The sequence below is a fragment of the Sitodiplosis mosellana genome, unplaced genomic scaffold (assembly GCF_009176505.1).
Source record: "Sitodiplosis mosellana isolate CC-2019 unplaced genomic scaffold, AAFC_SMos_1.0 Smas_scaffold_1, whole genome shotgun sequence".
NCBI lineage: Eukaryota > Metazoa > Arthropoda > Insecta > Diptera > Cecidomyiidae > Sitodiplosis > Sitodiplosis mosellana.
In genome coordinates this window covers 5422374-5432930 of record NW_022595244.1, presented here as the reverse complement: position 1 = coordinate 5432930, position 10557 = coordinate 5422374, and the positions used below count along the sequence as shown (strand labels likewise).

Genomic DNA, 10557 nt, shown 5'->3' with positions numbered 1-10557 from the left:
TTTTCTGCTGACGATGAAATAATATTTATATATAATTCGCTTATCATTTTATCAATAACATGATATCCGTTTCCAAGCGTTGCCTCATTGGTGTAAATATTAATAATTGTTTCTTCGTAAAACCATTTAGAGCATGTGACGATGTGCATTTCGGTAGTAAAATAAAAATAACTGCATTTGTGATGTTTCTTGCTATATTTGATGCAGGCAAAAGCAATCAAATGATGCAAACACGAACTACATAAAATGTATGCACATATTCAATCTAACCCTTAAAAAGGAAAGATTAGTTCAAATTTCCTGAAAAATTTGTTCAAAAAAATTCCAATGAATAGTCTTCAATAGAATAGAAGACACGTCTAAAATGAGATCATTCAAAATATTATCGAGGCATGTCATTAATCACGTTAAGCCAATAACGATTGAAACTATTCTAACGATTCGGCGAAAATAGAAAGAAAGAAGGATTAAAGTTTACAATCAACATTGCGAATTTTGAAAATATACACGTTCATGAAATAGAGAATTGGAAATAACTATAACGTTCTATTCTAATAAGACCAATTAAACCAGAATGAGTGATATCAAGTGATTATTATTCAATACAGAAAAGCACATCCAAACGGATTCCAAAACAATATATATTAATGCAGCCCGCTTCACTTAAGTTTATTTCCAATTTTCATTCCATTCGAATTTAACGGTGTTTAAATAAATGTTTTGTTATTCTTTTTAATTGCCTGAATTCAGTTGAACATCATTTAGCATTCGTGGCTTCAATAGTTAGTTACATTTCGGACCGTTTTTCAGTTGTGTATAGAATGATTTCCATTTTCCGTGTATGCTGTTTATCATATTGGCTTACTTCAAATTCAGAATTCGTTTTTGTTTTGGGCCATTGCCACTTGATTGTGACTCCAAATAAAAGTGCTATGTTACATTTTTTAGTTTACAAAAGACGTTTGTTTATAAATAAAAGAAGCATTAACTCCGTTATGATTCAGTTCCGTACAATGCAGTTCTGTCGATAACACGATACTCAATAGTGTACATTTGCATACACCGGCGAAATATCGACAGAGAATTACACTAACGCTTAAATAATGTGGATGTCAAAGCGTCAATAGTGAAACGCATACGTTCACGATTAATTTCTGCCAAAAAAACGGCCTTTGAATGTATGCAATGCAAATGAGCGTTGAAATGAAAGTGTGAACCGGAGCATTGTCGAGTGCAGAGCTGAATCGTTGCGGATTTGAATCCGATTGTCCGGGGAGACTTTTCTTCATGGGGATATTCACGATATTTATCGCTTCACCAATAAACGTTGTGCGATTGAAAATATTCTTTCATTGGTGACCATTTGTTAGAGCCCTACGGAACACATCTCTGTGCACTGAAACAAATGGTATGGTTTATGATTCTGCACTTCGGTTTATTTCGGTGCTCTCGCATACTCTTCGAATATTTCATTCTACGCTGAGCCGTTTGTGTGTGCTATTGGCGAACTGCAGAAGAACGCACGGCTACTATGTTCTACGTAGGCTACGTAACGTAGCCATAGAATCGAATTTACGAAAAGTATGTGTATAGCACCGAAATAAGCCATTTGTTCGAGTGCACATACATTGGTTGAGTAAGCCGCAAGCTTCCAGTGTACAACAACCACACTCGCTTCGGATGTTTACATATCCTTATCGTATACATATAATAATTGCCGCACAGTACAACAAACCGCATTCTTCGTTTGGCAGTCGTATCGTGAGCAATCGATTAAAGAGCATTTGATCGTCGTTCGAAAACAGTGAATCAAGAACGTTTTTGATTCGGAAATTTAATGAAGAATAAATATTTTGTGTTTTTCTGTCCAAAAATATTGAGGCATTCGTAATTAATACAGACTATACATAATTGTTGTGATTTACTATTTCATTGCGATTCAACCATAACATTTATGTACTGAACTTGTGCAGAAATTCGAAAAAAAAAAAAATATTTTCCAACCAAAAACTCATATTAAAAACATATCCAGTTGCATTCAATGCGCACAACGAGATCGTGAACAGTGAAAAATTGTGTGTTCAAGTTGATTCGAAATGATTCTCTCAATTTTGAAAGCGATTGTATTCGCTCTATTGTGTTTATTCGGATTCTTTTTGTGTTTCGTTTTTTTCCTCGTACTTCGCTGTAAATGGATACGTTGGATGTCAAATCTTTCGTTTGTTCCACTGGAATCTCCATATATTTACGGAAACATTTCACATGAAAAACATCGATCTCTCCAACTCGCCGATTTCTATCAACGCTATCGAACACAACCACTAATCGGAATAAATATGCTTTTGGAACCATCAGTGATGATCATTGACTTAGAATTGATTCGACGTGTTTTAATCAAAGACTTTCAACATTTCCAAGATCGTGGCATGTTTTACACCGAAAGGGATCCATTGAGCGGTATTCTGGGTACTTTGGATCATGCAAAATGGAAACCGCTTCGATCGAAATTGACACCAGCATTCACTCCAACCAAAATTAAAGACATGTTTGAAACGATGAAAACCGTCGGAGATGCGCTCGTTAGAGGATTGAACGAAATCGTCGAGACCGAGGACCAAGTGGAAATTCGGGAACTATTCAGCCGATTTACGACGGACGTAATTGGTGAAGTCGCCATTGGCATTCATTGTAAAACATTGGATGAATCAACACAACTTCGTGAAAAGACCAAAGAGGCAATGCAACCACACTTGAAATTCCCGTGGAATCATTTTACAACCGCATACCCAAGATTGGCTAGATTTTTATCCAAATTCTGGTATATCCCTTTGTTTAACTTCCGAAAACATCCAAAAGACGTGTCCGATTTCTTTATAAATGTTGTTGAGCAAACCATTCAGTATCGCGAAAAAAACAACGTAAGAGGCAACGATTATATGCAATTGCTTATTGATGCGGGTTTGAAAATAAACGAAATTGCAGCGCTTGCCTTTGATTTTCTGTCCGCCGGCTATGCTGACTCGACTTCTACGCTCGCGTACTGTTTATACGAGCTGGCACTTCCAGGCAATTGGCATATCCAAGATAAAGCCAGGAAGGAAATTCAATCCATTTTGGAGCAAAATAACGGACAGCTGACGAATGAAGTGTTGACACAGATGGTGTATTGCAAAAAAATTATTAACGGTAATTTCAAGTCAATATCCACTGCGTACATATATGTACATTCAATATTGAATCAAATTCATGCCAATATTTTCTACTACATTTAATTGTTATGAAAAATCAGCTCTTACTTGGAAATCTTTATCGATTTTTTTTCACAGAAACGTTGCGAAAGCATCCGGTGGCTGGTAATTTAACGAGAATCGCAACCAAATCGTACCAGGTACCCGAAACAAACATTTTAATACCAAAGGGAATGCGCGTTTTTATTCCAATTTACGCCATTCACCACGATGCCGCGTTCTATCCTGATCCCGAAGAATTCAACGTTGAACGAAAAGAGCCTCCATCGAGCGCATCTATATCATTCGGAGCAGGTAAATATATTTGATTTTTATTTTTTACTATTCCACCCTTTACTGTTTCAATCATTCAACTCATTTTTTGTTGTGCTTTCCAAATAATTCAATCCTGTTGTCTTGCATTTCAGGTCAAAGACAATGCATCGGCTATCGCTTTGCAACGCTTCTTGTTACCGTTGCTTTGGTATCGCTGTTACAAAAATTCAAATTTTCTACTTGCAATCGAACACAAATACCAATCAAATATTCGGCAGACAAAAATACACTCATTCCGAGTTTGGATGGTGTTTGGCTGAAAGTCAACCAAATTTGATCATTCAAATTGGAACAACCGTCTCGACACTTCGTTCGATATTTTTGATTTTCACACGTTGCAGATTTTCTACCTAGTCCTTGGATCTTAGATCTTCTTCAAAAATTCCAACTTTACCAAATACATTTATCAGAAAGTCATAACTTTCCAAACACATAGTCAATACTAACGAAACAAAAACTGTTACATTTACTCGATACCATTAAAATATCAATGCACAAATTAGTGTGCTCCTTTTCAATATCATTTATTGCTATTTGATAAAATGATTATTTTTTTTATTATATATTAATTTTTACCGATTTAAATTGACCAATGTTCATTGCTTGTTCGAAGTCAAAATTTCAAGAATCCTCATATTTTTAGCATAGCTTACTTTTTGACAATGTATCGATGCGTTAAGTATTTATGAAATTCACAACATAAATCGCTACTTTCAAATCGCTTCCGTAGGCAAGTTTGAGGTATTTTTTGTTTGGATTGATAAAAAGGAATCTTGCATTGGTGACCATTTGATAGAACTCCAAGCCGCGAACAGCCAGTGCTCAACAATTCATTTTGAATGTTTACATTTCTTAATCGCTCATATACAATTGACTCGCATACAGTAAAATAAACAGATTTCATCGTTTTGCAGTCAACAATCGAATTATAATTATGTTAGCACTAAATTGTAATTCAAATGCCGTGAATTGAAACTTTGTCATTCTGAAGTTTAATAAAAAAACAGTTTGCTCTTTTTCTTGTGTAAAATTAAATCGACACTTTTAAAACACATCCGTTGGCAAGTTTGATACATTCTTTGTTAAGTATTACTGAATCGATAATCATGTTGGTTAGCTACTGCATCGATATTACTTTCACAATGGAAATTGAGTCCACATTTTGCCTATAGTCGAAATCTGAATACTGTGTAGATATAGAATAAATAACAAATAAATTGAGCAGAAAAAAAGAAATTAGATTTTCTTTATTTGAAAGTCTTCGGGTGTTTGTGTATCATTTACATGCATATTGATTTTGTTTTCCTTATTCGATTTAATGTTTTTAAAAGAATCAACGACATTTTTTCTTCTTCTTTTATTTGCTTGAATATCTACAGATTGATACACCCAAATGCGATGTACGAGAATTTTTCGAGAAAAAAAACGACGATGATTCTGCTTATGACCGCCATTCCGAAACGATTGAAATTATCATTTGGAAACTATAAATTAGATAAATGATTGGTTGTCATCATTCAACCGATGTACACATTTTCAACGTTTTAATTTTTTTCTGTGATATATGTATTGAAAATAGAAGAAAAAAACTTCAATTGTTCATTAATTTTTCCTCAAGGCCAAACGGTATTTTAGGAGGTGAATACTGAAACGCAATCAGCCCAATTTAGTTGGAAAGGTTTTTTTTGGTGCGGTTTTTTTGGGGCTGGTTTTTTTGGACGCTGCCGGTTGTGGTTGGAAAGCTTCGCTTATTGTGTGTCGCCAAGTGGCTGTGAACGGGACCGTCTCAATAGTTAGTATGAGTTTCCCAAATTTTTTCTTGATGATGGCTCTCACACGGCTCAGCGGCAAAATTTCAACGTGTTGTGGACTTGCATCGCTGGATGTTTGCGACCTCAGTGATTCCCGCACCATTGGCACCGGTTTTTTTATTGGTATTTCGTCTTCATTCGTTCTACGCGGTTGTATTCCGTGAACTTCGGTGTATAAATCAGTGACACGAATCAATTCCTGTGTTACGACCCATGTGACTGACTGTAGCGTATCACCAAGATGAGCAATGCTCGACAGTACAAGATTGTTTGTGGTTGCCGACTGTGAAATGTATGTCGGAATAATTAATAGGCGTTTCAAGCGCTTGCATTGTGCGATGCGTGTGTCGAAGCCGAGTTCTATGTCAAAGTTAACTAGTTCCAATTGAACCAGCTTCGGAAGCTTTTCAACCGCTTCAAGAATATCAAATGTGACACATCCTTTGCCATCCTCCAAACGTAAACGCTCCAAATTCCGTAGTTTTATTAGAATATTCTTTGCAAAACCACCGGCCAAATTATTACATTTGCCTAGCTCAAGGGACACAAGTGCGGTCAACGATGCCAATGGCTCCAATTGATTAGCGTCCAGTGACTCGAACGATGTTAGCGAAAGGTGACGCAAACTGTCTAACTGAAGCAATGCTCGCAAATTCTCAATACTCATCGATGAACCTGATGATTTTGTACTTGATGATAGACGTAGCTTCTTCAAAGCAGGCGATTGTTGATTTGGTTTCAAGGCAAACGATGTCGGGAAAGAAAATAAATTTCCGGTTATATAAGAAGCATTCAGCGTTTTCAAATTTTTGTTCCTCTCCAGCAAATAGACTACAGCTGCAGGCGAGCATGCTTCCAATTCTACGTTTGCCCTATTTATGAATCGCGTCATTTGACCACCCAAGTTTTCCATCACATTCACACTTTTAGTTTCTTTTGTGCCAACAATACGCATTAATTTTGGAAAAACCTGAAATAATTTAATTAATTGCATTAAAATGTATGCATTGCATGTGATTTGGCTAAATCCTAAAAAGCATACATCACAGCTTAGACGCGCCGTTCTGTGTTTATTGTAAAGCTCTTTAGTTGAGAAGCTTCTGGAGCAACTCATGCATTGAATTGGGCTTTCCACGGTCTGACAATTAGAGCACACCTCGGGATTCGCAACAACTCCTTGACAAATTTCGCAACGTTTCTCATCTTCTGTTGACTGCTCCTCAACTAGCATAGAAATGAACAAAATGTGAAATTCTTAGCGTGAATGCGGGCGAGTTTTATCAATTGGTATTTACCCTGAGTGTCTGAACATTTGTACACCAATTGATCCGTTCGATGCTTCTCCAATTCTCCAAACGTTTGGCAAATCTTGTGGCAGTTTGTGCACGTTCGCTGCTTTCCTGTGCCATGACAAAATAAACAAGCTTCTTCGGAATCTTCGATTTCATCTAGGTGTTCGACGTTTTCGCCTAATACGGGTGAAAGAAAACATTTGAATCATAGTTAAAGCTTGAATCCATATATTTATCCTAAATGGAAATTCAAACTTATTTCATACCTTGATGTTCCACATTGTCTTGTTGAGACTCTTCTGAGTTCGATTGAATTCGCTTGCCAAATTCAAATAACTGAACACGCCAATCAGGATTGAAAGCGATTTCTGCTTCAAACACTGATAAAAGTTTGTAGCATTCATTTGATGTGTGAATGCTATTTTCTGGACAGCCAATAAACACAAAGCAGTCTATTTCCATAAAATTGCCCAGCTTGGCTGGATTGATTTGGCCTACAGGTAGCAAATATGTGCGAATTCCTTGATTACGGGCCAATGTTTGAATTCGGTTTACTGCATTCAAGTAACCGTCCGCGGTTAGGGTGCTCACAACAATTCCAATCGCCTGTGCATCCTTGCATTTTTTCACGAAGGAATTTCGGCGACGCATCCAATTCGTTGCTAATGGATTGTTGACTACTTTTATTTGATAACTACGTCTATCACAGGACAGCCACTGCTTTGCTGTTAAATGAAAGAAGAAAAATTGACTTGTGACAATTTACAAGCGATTTATGAGCAGAAAATTACTTACCATGTACAGTCAAACTCAGATTGAAAAGGGATTGGTTGTCATCTCCGATCCAAATACATGTCGTTTCCGATAAATTATTCTTTGGCATTTTCCAGCATAAATTATCCGGCTTTCCATCGAGTGCCAACTGTGCGTACGACACATTTGTGAATGAACTCAGCGCCGATTTAATGTCATCTGCAGAAGAAGAAATGGTTAAATAATCGAATGGAAGTTGTCAGAAAATCGACATACCTAAATGATAGTAGAGCCCTGTCGCATAGAAGACAACAATCTCTTCATCTGCATTCGAGATGTGGTTTTTCATCTCTTGACATACTTTGTCCACATCCAATTTGAAATTTGGAAATACATAGTGAACCGGCAATCGTGAGACTTTGCTGAGACATGCATGTCCGAAATGTATTATCGCATTGGCATTGACATGTGAAGCAGCTATCTGGAATTATAATTGTGTTAACATCTTCGAAATCAATTGTAGATGCTCGTTTTCAACTTAGACGTTCTATATCGAGAGTTTTAGAGTTTTCATTTATTCAATGGCACTCAAGTCATCGACACAACAGCTTCCATATGATGTATCTCCCAGGATGCACAATTCGGCTGATGCGCCTTTCTTCAACTCCTTCAGTATCGTTATGCTGCACGGAATCAAGTCATCGGGAAATTGAAGACATACCTTTCGTTAGCGAGAACAGAAACCAAATATTCAAATAAGCCATTTCGCTAACAATGTCCAAAGATAATATTCAATATTGTGATCTAAAATACAAACTTTATTAAATTGATGCGTATTAATCCACTCAGCACATTCACTCAAATCAGTCCGAATTTCATCCAAAATTTCTACGTCCAGTACATGCTCTGTGCCTTGATTATTACTAGCTAACAAATCCATTTTCCACTGATTGGATTTTTAAATTGTTTAAATTTAATTATGAATGCTGTTGTAATCACTTGAAACTGTTGACATATTGATGACAATGACATTCACATTTCTAACATACATGTGTATTATTATAGGTGTGTGTGGATGCGACCATTCATTGTGTTGACATTAAACGTATCCATTCGACTACTAAAATTCCATTTGTTTGTTTTAATGAAACATTTGTTAATTTTCAGTCTTGAAAAAGTAGTGGACTTGCATTTTCTTCGGTTTTATTCAATTGAACAGAAATATTTCTCTTGGAAATGAAGTAGAAATTGTAAATGTATTGTTTCATTCAAGCGGAATTTAAATCCATACCAACCGTCGTTCTGAAGCACAACATTGACACTGTCAATTTGACATTAGTTCACAGTAAACTTATTCCGATTGACGATTATTTCATCATAGCAACTTATAGATTAAATCACCTTCAGAAATAAAATATATCGCAAAACAAACGTTTTAAATTGTGCATAAAAATTTCTCTGAACGTTTTCATTGAAGAAAAAAAAAATCCGTATAAAAAAGTGTATCATGAAATAATTTTAAATCAAATTGACTCGACAAAATCTTTACAATAGGAGTAGTTCAACAACCTTTCCGTCGAGAATAAGTCGGAACTATCGTTTGGTTTTTACAAAAAAAAAAATGTAAATTACAGTTCATTCTATTAAAAAATGTCCAGAATTTTGAATTAACCAAAGGAAATTTGTTTCAGCTTGAAGTGATGGCAAATAAACGGAAAAAAATAAATCGACAGTCAAATTTGAAGCATAAAAAGAGAGCGACAAACTCTGGTATCACTACAAAGATTGATGATGTAAACCTTGATTGTTTGGAACATATATTTCGATTCCTACATTTGGAGGATTTGATCAATGTGGCTCAGGGAAATAAGCACCTTAAAGCAGCAGCTAATATGACATTCAATCATAAGTTCAAAATGCCGATACGTCTACAAAACTTTAACGATGTGGGTGAATGCATCACAATATGCAACCAGAGAAATGCGATCATAATTCGGAATTTGAAATTTATTTTCAAATTTCTACGGCTTTTTGGAGAGAATATTTCGATAGTAGAAGTATGGCCAAATGATATCAGAAAAGCCTTCAAACCAGAAGATATCGACATAATTACTTACGAAAGAATCCTATTTTACATCAGCGAATATTGTTCAAAATCGCTTACATCATTTACAGTGATCAGACACCCTGACAACGTTTTTATTGGAATGAAGAACAGATTTGAAAATGTCGAAATCGTTGAAACCCGTATGGGAAACATAGCATCTGAAACACTACTGCAACTTGAAAGTTTATTCCCCAGAATGCGTGAACTAAGATTAATCTTCTATCGTTCAAAAGTAGAATTCATAAAATTCCCACGTTTGGAAAGGCTACGAATAGGAATCATTGGAAATAATATTTCGAATAGAGAGAATCTTGTCACAGCAATCACATTAAATGCACATCTTTGGGGCTTCGAATTACGGGATGCATGCGATCCAAATATTTGGAAGCTGATCAGTACCGAAATGAGGAGTCTCAAATACCTTCATATGTTTTATTCGTTCGTCCATTTTAAAGGTTTTGAAAATACACCCATTCACTTCGAAAGTGTTGAAGAACTCAGTCTAGATTTGCTTCGTAGAAATATTGAACCCAAACTTATAGGTGTATTGACATTCAGTCGTCTCAAAGTGTGCACTTTCTATTTCTTTTCAAAACATTTAACACCATTGCTTGATTTTGTAGCGGCAAATCCACAAATTGAAAAACTCGTGTTATTCATAAGTTTACTAAATAAGAATGACCTAAATACAATTGGACTTGCAGTGGAGCAATATGCAGCACTTAATCCTATACAGATAGAACTATATTTATGTTCTGTCATTTGCAATGTAGACGATTTTCTACGGTTTTTTAAAACAAATCAATACTTATCTAAAATCGAAGCGGGCTTCGGAAATATGTCTGAAATTGAATATGTACGCAAGCAAATTGCACCGGAATGGAAAATTATCAAGATTCAAAGTATAATTAGAAAACATTTTATAACAATTTCTAGATTATAAAGTTGCTCTATGGGCTCTAAGAAGTAGGCTTTTTAAAACATATATTTTCGTTGATTTCTAGTTTTCATTACGTTGAAAGTAAATGGTT

General features: G+C 35.7%; 3 protein-coding genes across 3 annotated transcripts; 2 read left to right on the top strand and 1 right to left on the bottom strand.

Moving 5' to 3' along the window:
* Positions 1 to 259: 259 nt before the first annotated feature.
* On the top strand, positions 260 to 4561 carry LOC129574577 (probable cytochrome P450 6a14). Its single transcript, XM_055456754.1, has 3 exons — positions 260 to 3186; positions 3327 to 3542; positions 3656 to 4561. The coding sequence occupies exons 1-3, from the start codon at positions 2097 to 2099 to the stop codon at positions 3838 to 3840; spliced, it is 1491 nt and encodes a 496-aa protein (XP_055312729.1). The 5' UTR covers positions 260 to 2096; the 3' UTR covers positions 3841 to 4561.
* A 219-nt stretch (positions 4562 to 4780) lies between these two features.
* On the bottom strand, positions 4781 to 8448 carry LOC129574573 (uncharacterized). Its single transcript, XM_055456740.1, has 8 exons — positions 8237 to 8448; positions 7958 to 8140; positions 7696 to 7900; positions 7462 to 7638; positions 6933 to 7391; positions 6670 to 6843; positions 6417 to 6598; positions 4781 to 6344 (listed from the first exon to the last, which is right to left on the bottom strand). The coding sequence occupies exons 3-8, from the start codon at positions 7766 to 7768 to the stop codon at positions 5220 to 5222; spliced, it is 2190 nt and encodes a 729-aa protein (XP_055312715.1). The 5' UTR covers positions 7769 to 7900; positions 7958 to 8140; positions 8237 to 8448; the 3' UTR covers positions 4781 to 5219.
* Positions 8449 to 8597: 149 nt separating this feature from the next.
* LOC129574581 (uncharacterized) lies at positions 8598 to 10551 on the top strand. Its single transcript, XM_055456770.1, has 2 exons — positions 8598 to 9042; positions 9111 to 10551. Exon 2 carries the CDS (start codon positions 9120 to 9122, stop codon positions 10467 to 10469), a length of 1350 nt encoding a protein of 449 aa, XP_055312745.1. The 5' UTR covers positions 8598 to 9042; positions 9111 to 9119; the 3' UTR covers positions 10470 to 10551.
* The last annotated feature ends 6 nt before the right edge of the window (positions 10552 to 10557 follow it).

What these genes read in the sequence shown, in the direction of transcription:
- LOC129574581 (XM_055456770.1), top strand. Translation starts at nt 9,120, where the DNA reads ATGGCAAATAAACGGAAAAAAATAAATCGACAGTCAAATTTGAAGCAT.
- LOC129574577 (XM_055456754.1), top strand. Translation starts at nt 2,097, where the DNA reads ATGATTCTCTCAATTTTGAAAGCGATTGTATTCGCTCTATTGTGTTTA. An exon ending in TTGCAAAAAAATTATTAACG is followed by an intron (nt 3,187 to 3,326) that starts GTAATTTCAAGT and finishes TTTTTTTCACAG; the next exon opens with AAACGTTGCGAAAGCATCCG. An exon ending in ATCTATATCATTCGGAGCAG is followed by an intron (nt 3,543 to 3,655) that starts GTAAATATATTT and finishes CTTGCATTTCAG; the next exon opens with GTCAAAGACAATGCATCGGC.
- LOC129574573 (XM_055456740.1), bottom strand. Translation starts at nt 7,768, where the DNA reads ATGAAAAACCACATCTCGAATGCAGATGAAGAGATTGTTGTCTTCTAT. An exon ending in CAAATGTTCAGACACTCAGG is followed by an intron (nt 6,599 to 6,669) that starts GTAAATACCAAT and finishes TTTCTATGCTAG; the next exon opens with TTGAGGAGCAGTCAACAGAA. An exon ending in CGGCGCGTCTAAGCTGTGAT is followed by an intron (nt 6,345 to 6,416) that starts GTATGCTTTTTA and finishes AAATTATTTCAG; the next exon opens with GTTTTTCCAAAATTAATGCG.